General features: G+C 34.7%; 1 protein-coding gene across 1 annotated transcript in view; it reads left to right on the forward strand.

Annotated features, from left to right (window-relative positions):
- Positions 1 to 18168, forward strand: part of LOC137929716 (nose resistant to fluoxetine protein 6-like) — a gene marked incomplete at its 5' end in the record, with an annotated part of 42631 nt that overhangs the window by 19843 nt on the left and 4620 nt on the right. The window contains 9 exons of the mRNA XM_068772783.1: positions 9206 to 9331; positions 12091 to 12221; positions 12454 to 12626; positions 12804 to 12979; positions 13690 to 13794; positions 14359 to 14519; positions 15153 to 15253; positions 16544 to 16675; positions 17379 to 17544. Of these exons, the coding sequence (XP_068628884.1) occupies positions 9206 to 9331; positions 12091 to 12221; positions 12454 to 12626; positions 12804 to 12979; positions 13690 to 13794; positions 14359 to 14519; positions 15153 to 15253; positions 16544 to 16675; positions 17379 to 17544 (1271 nt within the window). The remainder of the gene's footprint in view (positions 1 to 9205; positions 9332 to 12090; positions 12222 to 12453; positions 12627 to 12803; positions 12980 to 13689; positions 13795 to 14358; positions 14520 to 15152; positions 15254 to 16543; positions 16676 to 17378; positions 17545 to 18168) is intronic.

Consider the following 18168-nt stretch of genomic DNA (forward strand, 5'->3'; position numbering starts at 1 on the left):
AACTTTTCTTCAATTAAAATGTTAATAACTGTGTTATAATCAGATATGAAAACAGTTAACGGTAAAGATTTAATTCATTTATTTAACTTTTAACAGAACTCTTATTGATTATTATTGATTATTATTTTTTTAATTATATTTTATTTTTGACGGTTTCGCAAGGTTTTATAGTTGTGGAGAAGAAGCAGGAAGAATCTAAACGACAACACATCTTTTAATAAAGTTTACGGATTTATACATACACACTTTATCAAAATAATCAGGCGACATCACCGCCAACGATTTTTGTCATTTAAATATTCGTCTATTGAATATTTTTTTCAGTCAATTTACCGCTAATATGCGCTTTGAATTTTGTAAATGTTGGTCCAAAATTGTATTGCGCCATTTTATTAAATAAAAAAATGATTTCGTTTTTTATAAATAAATTAGACTCTTGCAGTCGAAAGTTTGGTACGACTAGTTTTTCACGGTGCCTAGTGAATACACTATTGACGTCCCTATAAAATATACAAAATGTTATCATAAATATATTGTGATGACATTATACATGTGTATTACATGTATAATATCTATAATTTAATAATAATCTATTATTAATCGTTTGAACATAATAATTTTTTTCCAAATTTGTTCTATTATTAAAATAATGTTTCTTAAAACCACAAAGGTTTTAAGAAACATTATTTTAATTATAGTTACGTACTATACGTAATATATTTACGTACACCTGATTCCATTAAATAAAAGGTTAGTATTTATACCTATATATATCGAAATATAATATATATCGTATAAGAATAATCGTATATATCGAAATTTCGTTCGTATTTAAAAAAAAAAAACGTTTCCCGCCCTGTCAATGAGGAGTGGATATTTTTTTTAAACCGGTTCGGTCAAAGATCGTTTCCCACAGGGCTTGACATTCCATTGCTCCACAGATTACGTTCTCTTTTTTTACTGTCTTTTGATGTGGCAATGGTGAGAATTTTTTTTTTAAACCATTAAAAAATTCTCGTGGTTAACCAATGTAATGTTACTTTTTTAAGAATATGAAATAGATGACTTATTTTACAGTTTTACCCATCTCGACTGACGAAACAATTTTTCGGCAAACGGATTCGTTTTGTTCTCTTATAAAATATATCTCATTGCTATACCGAGCTTGATCCGAAGAATCCCTTAGACCATATTTCTATTATAGTTGTTTTGAGTCTAGTTATTGCAAAGACCTTTAAATGTTTCAGTCTTCTTGAAGATCGTATATCGCTAAGAGAATCAGGTAGGAAGCTCGTCTTAAAACAGTTCGATAAAGAATTTAGTAGTACATTATACATGATTATGTGATAGTATTACGCACGTAGAAAGAGATTTTTAGTCGTTTATTGTCCGAGTTACTTCACAATCTTTACTTTTATGTTTAATTGGTACTACAATCAAATCGGTCAATGTCCTGAACTGTACAGGATGATTGAATGATAGACAGTTCCAGTGGTACTGGAAGTGACATCGCCCGAGGCGACACGCGTGGCCGGCGGAGTGAAAGTACGCACGCCCGAATATACGGTTACACAACGCTGATGGTGCGTGGTCCAAGTTATAAGAGACAGATAAAAGCATACTTTACGCCCCTAAACCTTGTTAAGGTCGACAGAAGACGCTAGATGTCGGCCGTTTTTGGAAAGATATGCGAGAGGCCCAGCAGTGGAGGTTCTATGACTGAAATAATAATGAATAAAATACATTTTGACAAATTAACGTCGTCGTCAATTCTAAATTTTATGCTCTTGAAAAATCTTTACGATATTCGATAAAAACAATATTCTTTTTCAACATTCTTATTTGTTTACCTTGTTGTAATTTGATTAATCCCCGTTTGCTAATGTAACAGAATCGGTGTTAGTTTTTACCTATACGTAACTCCCAGGAAACGAACAGAAGATTTTGATTGAGATTTTATATAATCTAAGGACTTTTACGTAATTTCTATATTCTTCCACAGATGCCCTTTTTATTGTTGCCGTTTTGAATGTTTTAGTTTTGTTTATTTTGTACAGTAAGTTCCTTCAGTGGCGACCACGAGCCGAAGAAATAACCAACGTTGAAATCGCCTCTGTGTGTAAGCTGCACAAAACAGGGAGAAGTTATCAGCTGACATTAATGAAACTAACAATTCATTGTAAAGAAAAAAGATTTGATTGTACTTCTTCAATTCCCGGAAGTATTAATAAAAAATCTCGCTCATCACTTGAACCAGACATCAAGCAAATATTGCTCAGCCGTCACACATGCCTACCGAAAGCATGAAGTAGCTACGTCACGGCTCAAGTCTGTTGTGACGTAATTCATACTTCTTACTAATTGGCGGTTCTGACATTAATAAACCAGTAAACAATATTGGTAACAACTATGTCCCATTTTCGTCAGATTTATTAAATTTCACCACTAGATGGCGTTACTTTTTCTATGCTACTAGTGTTTTTATAAATTCACCAACAGATGGCGTCAGTATGGAACATAATTTCAAATTTACTTAAAAGAATTTAAAAGAACCTTGTCTTGCCGATTAAGTTTAATACTTTCCAAGTGAACTTAATTATATAAGATGAGGTAACTAGTGAACTTAACGGGCTTACGTGATTTGTTATTGTGTCTTAACATAAAGAGGTACGTATCTGATAGTATTTATTTTTTCATAAAACTAAAAATTTTGAAGTTGGATTTAATTAGGAAAAAATTAAACGAATTAAAGAATTTGTGAAGAAAATATATAAACGTATATATGATACTACACACGGAAAATAAGGCTTTATGTTTATTGTTTCTCACAGATTTTGGGCACAAATCGTGAGTGCATATTTTCATGGCAGCGATATTTTTCATCTCATGTTAGATATAAGTAACCACTTTGCGTGTAGTTATATTACAAGAATGCGGTAAAAACTCGATTTGCGTTATGTGTCATTCTGCGTTGCGAAAAGTGGTGTAGCGGTTAGGTCGTGTTGCATCGCGTTGGGAAACGAATCCGAGCTCGCTGCTAGGTTGGCCAACCGCACGCCGTTGGGATGTAGAGATCGGAAAAGTGCAAACAGCTTACGTGAGCTCATTATTCTCGACCCGTGTACATACTAGTAACTTTATATAATGCTTTCTGGCCCACCGATCTAAAAACCTTTTCATCGAAATGTTTTTATTTATATATAAACTAATTTACTTCAATAACCTTTTTAGGTTAACACTTAACTGCCCTCTCTTACATGTCCCTCATCTTCATAAAAAGGTTGTCTGGCAGAGATCGCCTCGAGCGACAAGACCGCCTCTTGTACCATATGAATTGTTTTTCTTTCCTCGATTTATTGTGCATGGTGTATAAAAAGTGTTAATAAATAAATAAAATAAGGTTTATTTACTTATATCGTTTGAAAGTATTAAAATATGAAATAAAACACTAATTTACAAAATAGAATTTTTAAAAAGCCAATTTTAAATATGACTTTTTAAAAATCAGTTAAAGTTAAATAATGTTTAACCTTGGTATACAGGATGATTGAAGAGGTAGAAATGGCGGACAGTGGTAGCTCAGCGGCAGACGACTGAGACTTGCGATCGTAGGTCGTGGATTCGATACAAAGATACAAACATTTGTAATTAACACTTTGTACATTAACTATATATGATTTCCACTGCTCACAAGTTTCCGTAGAATGCGCAGCAGCGCCATCTTCGTACCATAATACCACAGTGCGATCGCCAACCCGCCTGCCAAGCATGGCGATTATGGTATATCTACCTTTATAAATCTTAGGAAAAGGCCTGTGCCTTGCAGTGAACGTCTATGGGCTGAAACGAAGACGACGACGATATATTTTACTGGTATTTATTGTAGGTTACGGATAACTTTGTAGTTTTATAGTAATCTTACAAGTTACTGGTAGTTGCATAGTTTACTTTTTTTAGTGAGGCCTCCGCTATTGCGACCTCTCCTTCCACCCCTATTTGTTGGGAACAGGGTTTTTTATTTCTTAACAATTTTTTCCCATGATTTTTTTTTAATTTCTACCTCGTCTTCCATAGTTCACAATATCTTTTTTTCTTCCTTCTATCATTCCATAATTCCATCTTCCATAGTTGACTTGCAGTTTATTAATATTACTGTAATTTACTAGTAGCGTTGTCATTTATGGCGATTATTATATATCCCTCAGAGATATCCTTGGGGGTTGTATTTTGCAAAGAGCGTCTGAGGCTGAAAGGACTCCGAGCATAGTTCTCTCCGTTGCTGTCTGGATATAGTCTATCTCCTGTATAATGATGTTCATATACAAATATTAAAATCACAGAGATCGTGACAGTATTTGAGCTGTGACAGATGCACCGAGCGTTGAAATGCGGCAATCCGTGCGGTTCACTTAAAGGTTTTGCAACGTATCACCTTCGCTATGTCCACACCGCCTACTAATGCCTCCGAGGACGTGCGGTGAAAGAATAATATACAATTAAATACGTAATTATTTGCCATTGACCGGATAGAAACATTAACAAAGATATGTTACATATACATACGCGGTTAGCGTTGATTTACTAGCCGAACACGTTGACTAGGAAGCTGATAACCAAAAGTTATCGAGATAGAATATTCACATACATAAAAAAAATATTTGCAACTTACATAACCCTTATACAATGGCAGCGACAACGTCACTGATGACGTCAGATTCAAATCAACGTTCGAAATAGAATTCGAACGCGCAAGAATGTTTTTACATAAAAGTATTTTGGCCTTAGTGGTCAACGACACGAACGTGAATACCACATATATACGTATACAATTAAACACATAACCTTAAAAAAATTAAATTAGGAAATATATATTTTAGGGTTTCAAAGAAACTAGATCTATGTGGAACTAATATTACATTATTTCAATTTATTTAGAATATTGCAATACTAAAAACTCGCATAAAGGTCGGACCAACTAAACATTATCTCTTAGTCAAAGCGAGATAATCAAAAATTGTGATCGAACACAGTTCCTCCTTTTCTTAATTCTAAATCTAAAATTAAAAGTATATTATTGTAATAAAATTCGGATCAGGGTCTGAATGTACGCATATAGAAGAAAGTCCCAACAATTATCCTAGAACTTATTTTTCTTATTTTTTAATCTAAAATTAAGTCTTTTATAAATAAACCAAATTAAGGCATACAAGATTTTTAAGTTGATCAATGATTAAGCATGGTTAAAATTATATTGCACATGTCAAACATTGTTAAATTTCATTAAAAATAACAACAGTTAAATTTCTGGCTGGCTCTTTTATGTAGAACAGCATTACGTGTCGGTGGTAGATCACGGATTGTTTTTTTATATTTTTAAATAATAGACGATTCAAAATTGCGTGCATGAAAAATTACTGGAATAAAGTATTTTTAATTTGAATTAAATCATAATTAGAACAAAACAGTTTTTTATTATTTTCGTAATTACACAGTCTTCAATCCTAATTGTACTTATTAGACATACCATCTCATAATAATATGAGTTCTCTCACTGTTCCGTTTAAAAATGTAGATAACATTTATTAAGAATCGAATATTAATTAAAGTTAAATCATTCTTATATATCACCTTAAACTTTTTAAAAAATTTATTGGTACAGATAATTCAAGGCGCTGACACTGGCTGAATTCATTAAATTACACTTGCCGGCTCCATAAACGGGTTGTCGTTGCCTCATAAAATGGCGGGAATAAGTCACGCGGTCTCTCTTTAGCGATCATACAAAGATTTTACCGCCAGCCGGAATGACCGCTGTACAGTCTTGCATAGGATATTCAACATGCATATTCTTGTTGACGATCTGCGATGCATGAGACTAAGATTATTTTACTCGGTGCCGAATGCTCTATTTAGTGTAATAAATAATTAAAAAGTCCGAGTAATCGACAGCTATTGAAGCCGAAAAGTCCGAGTAGACGCCGCATTGGTGGACCCCACACTAGGTGGTCTGTCTATATAATCAAAGTCGCGCGATGTCGCCAGATGCAGGCAGTGCATGACCGGTCATTGTGGCTTTGAAATTCCTCCTGCACCTTGGTGTGGGCCGTTATCAGCTGACATGATGACAATGAAAAGCTCCTGCTCTGAGTTCTAGAGCGAACGTGTTAAGTAAAAAGGTTTAGGCTAATCCGCTTTAGATTCATAAGCGATTTAGATGACAAAACGTTGAAGCTTTGCCATCTAAAGGTTCTAGAGTGGTCCATCAAGTACAGCGTAAGTAACCTACAAGATGGATATTTGACCTTGTTAAAAGCTTTGGAAAGTACACGATACAGGCCGTTCCCTATCAATCTAATTGGGAATCTATATGGCTATCTAATGGCTTATTTCTAGCAGTGGGCGTTTTATGACTGGATTGATGATGATGACGACGATAGTAGTAATACCGAAAATTTCTTTCTATAATCCTTATTAGTTTATAAATAGTAACCATTAGTTCTTTCGGCTGTTATTCACCAAAATAAACCGAGATCTTTTTAGTCTGTAAAATATAACAGCTCAAAAAGGTTTTATTCGAAATATACGAAAGAGGGAAGCTATGTCTGTCAGTGAACATCCAACGGCTGAATTTATGGTGATATGTATATACATATTATATTTTAATCACCTCACTCATTAATTGGCATTGTGAATGGCAAATAACCACGACTATTTATGTTATTTATTTATTTATTTAATGATGTAGTATTATCTTGTATTTAGTTTTAACTAGACCTACACCTATTTTAATTTTCAATTATAATTATAATCGTGATAATAATATAGATAACAATTGTATCACAGATATGGGAAGCTTCTTGAAATTAAAATAATATATTTATTAAGAAATGTTTAACACAGATTGGCAAAACTGAAAACAATATTTGAACAAAATGAGATGTTCCAAATTTAAATGTCATGTTGTAGTTTTTTATTATACAAGTATTGTTATGGCTAGATTAAGTATATATGTAGATATAGATCTAAATTTAAGAACATAAGACTTTCCCAGATATATACGACACGTACATATATATATGTAGCCACGGATCGTTAAGCAACTCCACAGCTGAACGCCGCTGTTACGGCGGACAGGAAGCGATTTCCCAGAAGCCATCAGAGAGCAGCGACTTCCGGTTCACCACGGAAGTCCAGACCAAGTCACGCCTCAACACCTTAAATATCACATACTTGTTTACGAAAGTGTTACTCGGCTTGAGTATTACTTTATTGACTCGTAAATTTATTTTCCTTGAACTTTACGTACATTTTATAAAATATTTGTATATATCAACTACAGCAATGTACTGAAAGTTTTACATGATTTTATTTTGCTTTTAAATAAAATACTGAAAAATTTAATGTCTAGATGTATTCTTTACAAGCCAATTAAAGAACAATAAATTAAAATTAATTAGATATTTTCTAAAATAAAATTTGATTAATATTAAATTAGAATTTTTTTAAGTAAAAATAAAATAACTCTACGACTTAATAATTTCTACATGCTTATAGGTAAGCCTTACAACTGTTTACGTCATTAATGATATGTCTAAAGAAAACCTGTTTCGCATATGCAACTCGGACAAAAAAATTATTACTTAACCTTTTTTTGTAATAAGTCACTAAATTACTTATTTCTAGCTATTTATATCATAAAGTTTTATGAAGACAGGCAAAAAATTTCTGTGTTAATATATTAATACCAATGATTCATTCAGCCAATATTAATTGTGACCAATTTCTACGCTCCTTGACCTCAAAGCGGCCACGTAAACCAAGGTGACAGACGAAGATTGATCTTAAGATATATCTTCGTCGTAAACGCAGTGCAATTATATTAATTGTTCCAATAATAAGTCAATGACCTAGGGCAGTGTTATTATCCACCCGAATGGTTTTACTACACCTACAGACACTTTGAGTTTCCGTATATGTAGAAAGCCAATGCAATTATCGTTTTGTCATGGATAAATTACGTGTTTAGTTTCTATAGTGTACGTACAAAATGAGCGGAGAGTTTAATTTAAATTCAAAACAATAAACGACAATCAGTCCAGTCTTCGACTCAGAATCATGAAATTCAAAATGCAAAAAACACCCATTTGATCTTACCTTATATACATGATATAAGACTATAAATAAGTTATTATCATTATTCAACCGGTTCTATTGAAAAACTATAAAAAAGCCTCCGTCAAGCAATAGACAATGTATGACTGAAAAGATGATAATGAAGTCATTATTATATCATATATAAATTATAAAATTTAATTATAAGTATAAAGGCTGTTCGATTTTCAAATTCGCATTAGTTTATCGAACATAAAAACACTCTCACCCGCACTTATGCACATTCTTTTCATTAATTTGATTTTTTGTTTTTGCTCTTTACAGTTTTTATATGTTCTTAAATATTTACCTTTTTTCTTCGTTAACCGAAAAGCTCTGTTAACGGCTACACAGTTACACTTAAACTTAAATTTTTCGTTTCATAAAATAATATATGGTATTCCAAAACCAGCCTTAAATTTAAAGATAAATATGAATTAAAAACTTCTTATTAGTGTTAATTGATAATTTCTACAGTACACCTTATCAAAATTTAAATATGTAACTGATTTTACTGTTTGATTTCTATTTCACTTATAATATATATATATGTATGTATGTATGTATATATATATATATGTGTGTGTATATATGTATATATATATATATATATATATATATATAATCGTTTACTGTGTATATATTTATATAAATGTCTTCTTTAAATAATCAAAACCAACTAAAAAGTTTAAAAAAACCATCGTTATGACATCGAATATAAGTCAAATACCAAATCCGAACACAGCGAACTTGTATTAAGAAAAGTTAATACAAAACATAACTACACAAACTACATTTTTGCCATTTATAGACCACTGAGTAAAAGCAAAATAAGATATGTTAACTATGTCGGCCCACCAAGCGGGCAGCCTGCCCACTACTTTTATGTCTATCCTCGTAATATTTTGAATTGATAAAGACGTGTATATATCTTGTTATACTGTGTTAGCTGTGAAGGACCTAGGAATAAACAAAATTACATCACACAAATGTTTTTTTTTATAAAAACGATATTCTTTGCACAAAACTAACAGTTGTATTTCTTCTGCCACAGTGGAGGATGCCAGCGGTCGCTACACGTCCATGTTCTACTGGGGGAACAACTACTGGACCGGCTCCGCGGAACTGTGCCAGGTCCTCAACGACCAGCATGACTCCGGTCCCGCCAAGCTCTACAACAGTAAGTCACACCATCACCCATTTGGTTTTGAACTGCGCTACCATTCCATCGGTTCCAAATAGTCGTATATCCTTAGTAAAATATAATAGCTTAATAAGCAATTTTATATATAGTTTTAATAAAAAGGCTATGGCTCGTGATTAAAACAGTTATTTACATATGGTTCACAGTTGAATGTCCAACAGTCGGGTACTTTTTAAAAATAATATCACTTAGTCAACCTAAACGTACTGTTAAATACATAAACCAGGAACAAAAATATTAATCATAAAATTATTTAGTAGTTTTATAAATAAACGACTTCCATAACACAGGTATAAGTACTACATATGAATAAACTTTTACTAGTGATCATAACTGCAGTTCGTGCTGACAAACTAGGTTTCAGAAGATAGGCAGCAGCTTCCTCTGCGTACCATAATACACACACACACAACGGTCGCCAACCCGCCTGCCAATTGTGCCGAATATAGTATATACCCCCATGGCAGAAACGTCGAAATATTTAAGTGTCCTAAAAAAATTGGTGCTCCAAAAATTTATCGATATCAGAATTAAAGATACAACCAAAAAAATTATTAGACTAACTTCTGAACAAAACAAGAAAATATAAACGAACATATATTCATACGCATTTTATATTTATTGAGTACAAATTTCGTAACGCAAGAACACCTTTATAATACTAATGATAATCAATAAATATAAACACGAAATAAAAATTTGTAGCACAAATTACAGAGGTGCGATGTATAAAATAACAAATGCAAGTGGCAAGTGATTACTGTACTAATCACTAAACACTGGCTTTAAATTAGGCCAGAAATGTGCCAGCGATTGTCTTAGTGGACACCATCCGGCGGCGAAGCCCCGTCACTTCTCAAGGCGGCTGCCGTGTTAAGGACACCGTACAGCCCTTTGAAGTCATTGCCGTCGCGTAAAACTTGCCGTTATATTGCGTGTACTTTTTACAACTATTAAATTGTATATGGCATAAACTGGTTGCAAATATTATAAGAAATACAACCTAATTTTGTTGATAAATTATTTATTATCTTCATCGACACTATGAGCATACACTCACACGTTCGTTCATTCATTCATGTCATCCTATACCCAATGTAAGGTATAGGCTTTACACAAACACACACTGCTGAGATATATTACCTTATCTTTCTGCATTCTATTTAGTGACAATTTAAAAAAAAAAGATGCCTTTTTAACCGACAGTTGTCTACCAAATCTATTTGCAACATGCTATATTTAGGTCCAAAATTTACCGAACCGCATCCTACTGTTTATTCCATTCAGTATCGTTCACCCACATGTTGGCAAATGTCATACTCGAAGTCTTTTCGATAGCAACGTATTAATTTTCGGATAGGACTTATTGAGGAGAGTGAAGATTAATTTTTAATTTATGAGGATCACACATATATAAACACAGCTAAATTATTATTGTTTCAACAATTAATAAAAATTTAATTAAGAAATGTAACGAAATTTTGGTGCACAATGTGACTGGACTTTTTAAAATAGAAAAATATTTGACAATATGTTTTTACATTGAGAAAAATAATATTATATATATATCATCTGTGGTAGTCTACTGGTTAAGAACAGTAGCTAACGATACGTCGCGTGTTCAATACCCGACGTGATACAACTTGTGTGAATTTAAAAGCATTGACACTACTCATATATTCTACAGCTTTTTAAAAAGCTGTCATTTTAAATGACCAACCATCCAAATGAATAGTGATAGCCCTCAATCATGGATTATGGCTCATACATCTAAAAGAATACTTGTGTCACAAATGTAATATCTACGACGTACACCAGGTGAATAGGACCCGGCGGCTGGTGGATATGGAACATCCCATGGAAGCTGGCAACTAGTCATGAAGTAGACAGCAAAGATGATTTCATTGCTCTAAAAGTTTTTAAAGGGTCAATATATGGTTGACGCAGCGCGAACAGGGCCTCTACGGTAGACCGACGATATAATCAAGGTCCCGGAAAGTCGCTGGAAAAAGGCGCAAGGCAAAAGCCTTATTCAAAGATCGATCTTTGGGGGATGTCTACGACAATTATTACACCATTTCTTATGTCTCCATAGACGATATGCAAAGATAAATAAGGGATAAGCATGGGAGAGAGTCCGTCCTCAAATTCTTCAGAAAAGTGGCTAAATACGAAATAGACAGGAATAAAACTTAGCAAAATATAAGATATTGTAAATTTGATAAAATAGAATTCATTGAAATTAAAATAAAAAAATGTATAACAAATCCGTGATAAATATTGATGTATACAAGTAAAATAAAATAAATCTAATAAAATATTTGACATTATAATAGAAATAGATATAACTGAAGTATTTGAGGATGAATGAAAGGAACGGAATGGTTGAGAAAGAAAGATTGAATTGTTGAATAAGAGAAAGGAGGGGAAGAAAGATAATGTGAAGTATGAAAGATGAGAAAGAAAATAAAATATTTATCCGAAAAATTTGTTAACAAATTAAAAACCCTGTTCCCAAACAAATGGGGGTGGAACTAGAGGACCCCAATAGCGGGCTCAATTAAAAAAAAAGTTATGGAGTGATGATATAAATCCATATACATCACCCAACAATCAAATCATTGTTAAAGGTGAAGATACTTCTAGAATACTTAAAGGTTACTTTTTGAAATTGAACAATAAAAGGATACTTTAATCTTCTGACAAAAATACAATCCAAATCTTCGTATGTACAGAAAGCGACGGTTCAATCTTCGGCGAGTGGCGAGACGACGTGACGATGTCCGGGTCCGGACCGCCATTTGCGACCGCCTTCTACAACATCCGCATGCTGGTCTCGACCGACCAACACGAGCTTGTGAAGACGGTGAGTTAATTTACTTTTTTACTTACTAATTTTAATATTTTGTAATTCAAAATTTTGAAAATGCTTTTTATGCATTCAATTATTTCTGATACCGTTTATATTCTATGTAAATATTATAGAAAGCATTTAATTTGAAAAATATTCAAAGCATCTTACGTAGCCCGTATATTTGCCGAGAATTTTCCCTTTATTTGATTTAGAAAACTGACAGGTATTTATGCCTCTTCCACAGCGAAGGACGTTACACCTGGGGCTGTGTTTCCCCCACTCCTGCACGCGGCAGCAGGTGGGCGCCCTGCTGGATGCGGTACAGTCCCCGCTGCTGCGACACACTGTTGTGACCGTCCGTTCGCCCCAGCACGGAGGTTACACCTACATGGCGGACCCTACCTTCCAGGTCTTGGTGTAAGTTATCAAATCTTAGCTTAGATTCTAGCTAACAAGCTTTTAGTTAAACTAAATCACACAGCTTAAGTAGACAGCTTGGTAACCGGCAGTTACATATTTATAATGTTGAAATAATAAACGATATAAAAGTGCGTATATGTGTGTGTTTAATTTTTGTGGATTTATATCTTTCAGCGGCGTGTGCTGCGTGGTCGGCGCGCTGTTGGTGAGCGCGACGGCGTACGACATGCGACTGGGTCGCGAAGTGCGCAGGCGTCGTCGCCGCGCGGCCAACATGGCCGCCGACGGCAACACCGCCACCGACCACAAACTCGACATCAGCACCCTCGACGCCATCACACATGCCGCCGGTATACACTCACTTTATAAATAATGGCAAATAATCAGTTTATGAGTTGCCTTAAATAACATTAGAAGTAAATGTTACAGGTTTAAATCAATAGTGCAGGCAACAATCGCTTCACCGTTCTGTTATTAATTCATTGAACATAGCGCTCTCACAGACACCTTTATAATTTTCTTCCTCTTTTAGGCCTAGGTCTCCCCAAAGATAGCCATGATGTCCAATCCTGCGTCGCCCGCATCCTTCCAGCAACCTTAACTACGTCGTCGGATCACCTAGTGTACCGGCTGGTGATCACCACTCGAAAACCTTTCGGCCCAAACAGCCAACATTTGCACGATCGACGTGCCCCACATACAGCCTTCCGACTGCCATTTATAATCCACGTAGATCAAAACACGCGTTCTTGATATAGAAGAAACTTAAAAATATTTATAAGGTTCCAGGTATCTATATCTATATCTCACATGCTATACAGGGCTATGTACGTTGAAATTCCGGAGAAATTCACGAATTTTTTTAGGTATATTTAAGGTTGCAAGGTTCCCCACGTAATTTTGCATGGGATTTATTCCAAATATAATTATCCTCATCTATAAAATACTGGGATTAATGCTTCAAAACTTCGCATTACGTCTTTAGTGTCAATGGTTTGTAATTAGTAAATAAATATACTAAAACATTACTGTTTTGTGATCGTGTGTGTTTTTGTTACAGGAAAGTCGATGTACAACGTCAACAACAACATTGCCATCGACAACAACAGGTCGGAGGAGCGTCTCACAGCCGAGACAGCTTCCACCGACGGCGAAATTAAACTAAGTCAGTTCTTGTTATTATTAATATGGGACATATTAATATATTGCACCACCTTTGGCCTTGCAGTTACATTGTAAATATTAGTTTTTATTCACTTACAGTGTACCTTTAGTCTGACCTTCAAAGTTATATCGCTAAAGTCACTATTATATATATAAAAATATACGCTGTTCAAATAAAAGAAATCTAGTAATAAATGTGTGTAAATTAAGTAAAAATAGGTCAATACTGTGAAACCAAAATTTACATGTGAATCAAACTGAACTGAACAAGAGTGAAGAGGAGGAAAGGAAGGCGATGAACAACAAATGATATGTAAGTGATGGAAGAATAGATATTGTAAAGGACGAAAGGAAAGCACGAAAGAATCTGTGAAGAATGGAAAGAGAATGAGAAATAAGAATCCTAACTGAAAAAACTATTCACCCGTATGTAAAGTCCCTGCCCCACACATGGAACATGGAACGAGAGGTCTTCAAAACGGTGGCCATTATAAATAAAAATTAGAAATGCTACTGGATTTTTTTTACTAAATAATTACTTAATTATTGGTATACCATTGTTCAGGCGTATGGTCGGAGCTGCTGCTGTCATTCTCCATGAAGGCGAACGTGCTGCAGATCCTGGATCAGTCGGTGGGCGCGGACACGGTGCCCGTGGTACATGGTCTGCGCTCGCTCTCAATGGTCTGGGTCATCTTCGGTCACACCTGCATCGTCGTCTTTAAGGTACTGCTGTTCTTTATTTCTTCTTCTTATTCAAATCCGAGAGACGCCCACTTATCCCGCGCTGGATCCAACGGCTTCTCGATATCTTAACTATTTCGTCAGTCCATCTAGTGGGGACCTACCCACGTCACGTCTACCGACTCTTTACTTCTTACTGACTAATAATAAAAACATGTGACGCAATAAAACAATAATTTGTACAACAATATTATTTTGATGGCCATCAAATCGGTTGTAGTTTATAGTACGCAAACAGCAAGACATTAATTTATATTGGTTTCATTTAACATTTTTTATAACATGTTTGCCTAGTGTAAGCGTACACAGGTTTCGAAAGATGTCGATGCTAGGCTTGGTCAATTTCATTATAAAAGAGCAACTATTGAACTTCCGATCGGCTCTTATTATAAAAAGAAACTTCACATTTGTAAGATAGGAGAGTGTAAATCGACATTTCTCCAAAGTAGGATGGCTTTCATGGAGCGTCGAGATGAATGGAAAAATTAAATGCGGTTCTGTAGTATTTTTCTTTAATTTAATATATAAATCTGTGCCTTGTGGTGACCATGGCGTAATGAGATATTCATAAAATTAACCATATATTAAAATAACATTTGTTTTATTTTGTTTAAGTACGCTGACAACACTGCACTAAGAGCGATCCTCGAAAAGAGCTTCTGGTTCCAGCTCATCATCAGCGCGGTGTACAGCGTCGACACCTTCTTCTGTCTCGGGTTTGTATAATCAAATCAAAAATCTTATAAAACCAGAAAGCATCACGTGAAACTATATCACATACGTAAACTGTATTAGTAGTTATTAAACGCTTTTATTTAGTTCGACCCGTACGAAATTTATTTGTTTTTTGGGTTGTTATTTGGGTCAAAATTAGAAATTGAAATTTAAGCACCTTCCCGTTGTCAGATTGATCTGAAATTTGGTACACACATTTAATTTAGATGACAATACTATATAATAAAATCAATAACATTATAAATCTAAGATGGCCGCCGATACAAAATGGCGGATTACATATTTTTCCTTAACCCCTCAATATGGGTATCAAATGAAAGGGCTACACTAGTAAAACACGATGATTATATCAAAATTTAAAATTCAAGATGGACGCCGTTCCAATATGGCGGACTAGGTACATATTTTTCCACAACCACCACAATATGGGTATCAAAAAATCGAGTGTGATAAAAGAAGAGTGAATAGCTTATTACTAGACTAATACTAGCGCTAGATCGGTAATCGTAACTATCTTTAGAGGAGGCATATCCTGATGAGATTTATAGATTTCACCGACAAAGGCTGCATCAACATTTATGATTGGGAGGAATGCCAGTCAGTCCAAAGTTCTAAAGTCTTAACCTGACGAACATTAGGCATCGTTGAGCGGATTTCTTAACAAATTTTACCTACATTTGATATGACTACGATCCTTACTGATTTTAAGTGAAGAAGCAGCCGTCTTTGGTGAAACGACCTAAAAAGCCTCATCTTTTTATTCCTTTCGATGCGAACCGATCCATGAGCAATGGTCATCGACGTAGTTAAAATAATTGGTCATCTGAAGTGGCAGTAGGGACTTAGTACATCGCTAATGCTATCGTTGACCGTTGATGCCGAAAGGTTCTCAAGTGGCGAAAGCAAACCAGTACACACGAGGTGGATAGGTCTCCGTCTGGCAGGACTAACGAGATAGTTAAAGTCACGGGAAGTCGTTGAATACAGGCAGCACAAGATTTGTTATTGTGGCGATTTGTGGGGGGGGGGGGCACGCCCCACAGGTGGGAATTTGATTATAAAGGGGTCAATTCGAAAGTAGACTCGATACGAATTTAACCCTTCTTTAATTTATAAAATATATATGTTACACAGGGGGGCGCAAGAATTTTAAAAAGTCTAAGATGGAACATCTCACATAAAAGCTATTATGATATTGACATGAACCGTTACGTAAATATACGTGATTATAATAATAAACAACAGATGTTTAAAGTGAATCATTTTCACAGTGGCATGCTCGTGTCGTTCCTGTATTTCCGCACAAACGCGAAAGGCAAGCTGGACCTTCTAACAAAGGGGCGAAGGACCCTCACATCCGGAGTGCTGCAGTTTCTCGGCCTCATGGGGTATAGGTTTGCCAGGTTGGTACAAAACCCACGACTGGATAACAGTGTGTATAATTGTAATGTACTTTTTAAGACTATGGACTTGAGCGACTAATAATACAATTTGAAGCAATCTATAAAGATCTGTGTTAAAAAATGGATAATATGCAAATAAAAAGAATGATGTAAAGTCACTGTAAATTTCGTTAGATAAATTCACACATTACTGGCTGAAAATTGACTAAGTTATTCTTACTGTATTCAAATAATTTTTAATTTTTTTTTATACTTTTACAATCATTGTTGCTTATAAGAATTATTTCTTTCACCCACACTCTCATTCTACCGTTTTATCAAAGGTTATGTTTATTATAATTTGATTTATTATATTTATTCGCCTTTGTTTAAGTCTCTTTGGTAACTCTTTTGTAGACAACTCTACACAGCAAACTTAAAAATAAGCTGGAACCTGGTGTCTCCGGTGTCTTTTTTCAAGTTAAACCAAATGATATGTCAAGTCTTGACCATCGACCAATTTTACTACCTGTCTCCATCAAAAACAAAACTTAATTGATACACATTCAAGATAAAGCACACAGCCGCTTTACAAATTCAGAGCTAAACTATATATATTCTTAAGTACCATCTTATTCAAAATTTTATATATGTCATTTCAAAATTGTGGTACACTGTATTATGTAAAAATACCACTTCAGGTTTTACCGAATGTTCGATATAGATTGACGGCGCCGTACCTGTTTATGCTGGGTGTTGTGGAGGTGACGATGAAATGGTTCGCGCACAACGCGGTGTTCGAGCCTCCGGCGCCTGACCACGAGACCTGTCCACTTTATTGGTGGCGTAATTTGCTTTACATAAACACACTGTTCCCCGTCGAACAAATGGTGAGTCTAGCTAAGCTGTAAGCATAAATAATCATTTTACACTTTACCATAGATTTCCTTCCGATGTCTTTCATTAGCTTGTCTAGGTGGATATACCTTGTAGAAAGTCGTACTATCATCCAGAACTTTATAACCCGAGCAGCTAACATCTAATCTACTCCGAAATAATCTAGATCTTTGTTGTCCAACTAGAACTAGCCATGTAAATTTATTATCAAACTTTCAAATGTTTCGGGTGGTTTAGTTTTAACCAAATTGTCTTAATAACAGTGTACTGTGTAACTCAGTACAGTAGAGCTTACTAGTTTCTCGCCGGTTCTTTTCTATGATTCTATGATCAAATTTTTCCAAACGCATTCCTAGTGTTACCGTTTTTACTATTATTTTGACAATAATTCCTTTCCTTTGCTACGCATAAACGACTAAGCAAAATTCTACACAAAATTACTCTAAAACTCTCGGCAACTCTATCCAGGGTTTATGTAAGACCAATTTTTATAAGTCAAAATCGGTTCAGTCACTTCAGAGATTAGCCGAAAAAAACTCACGGATAAAAATTTAAATTAATGTAATTTAGATAAACATACCCTATACATATTTATATGCATGACACAGACACTCCAA

The sequence above is a fragment of the Battus philenor genome, unplaced genomic scaffold (assembly GCF_028537555.1).
Source record: "Battus philenor isolate CCGP_79_NKW_IND1 unplaced genomic scaffold, ilBatPhil1.0.hap1 SCAF_5, whole genome shotgun sequence".
Taxonomy (NCBI): domain Eukaryota; kingdom Metazoa; phylum Arthropoda; class Insecta; order Lepidoptera; family Papilionidae; genus Battus; species Battus philenor.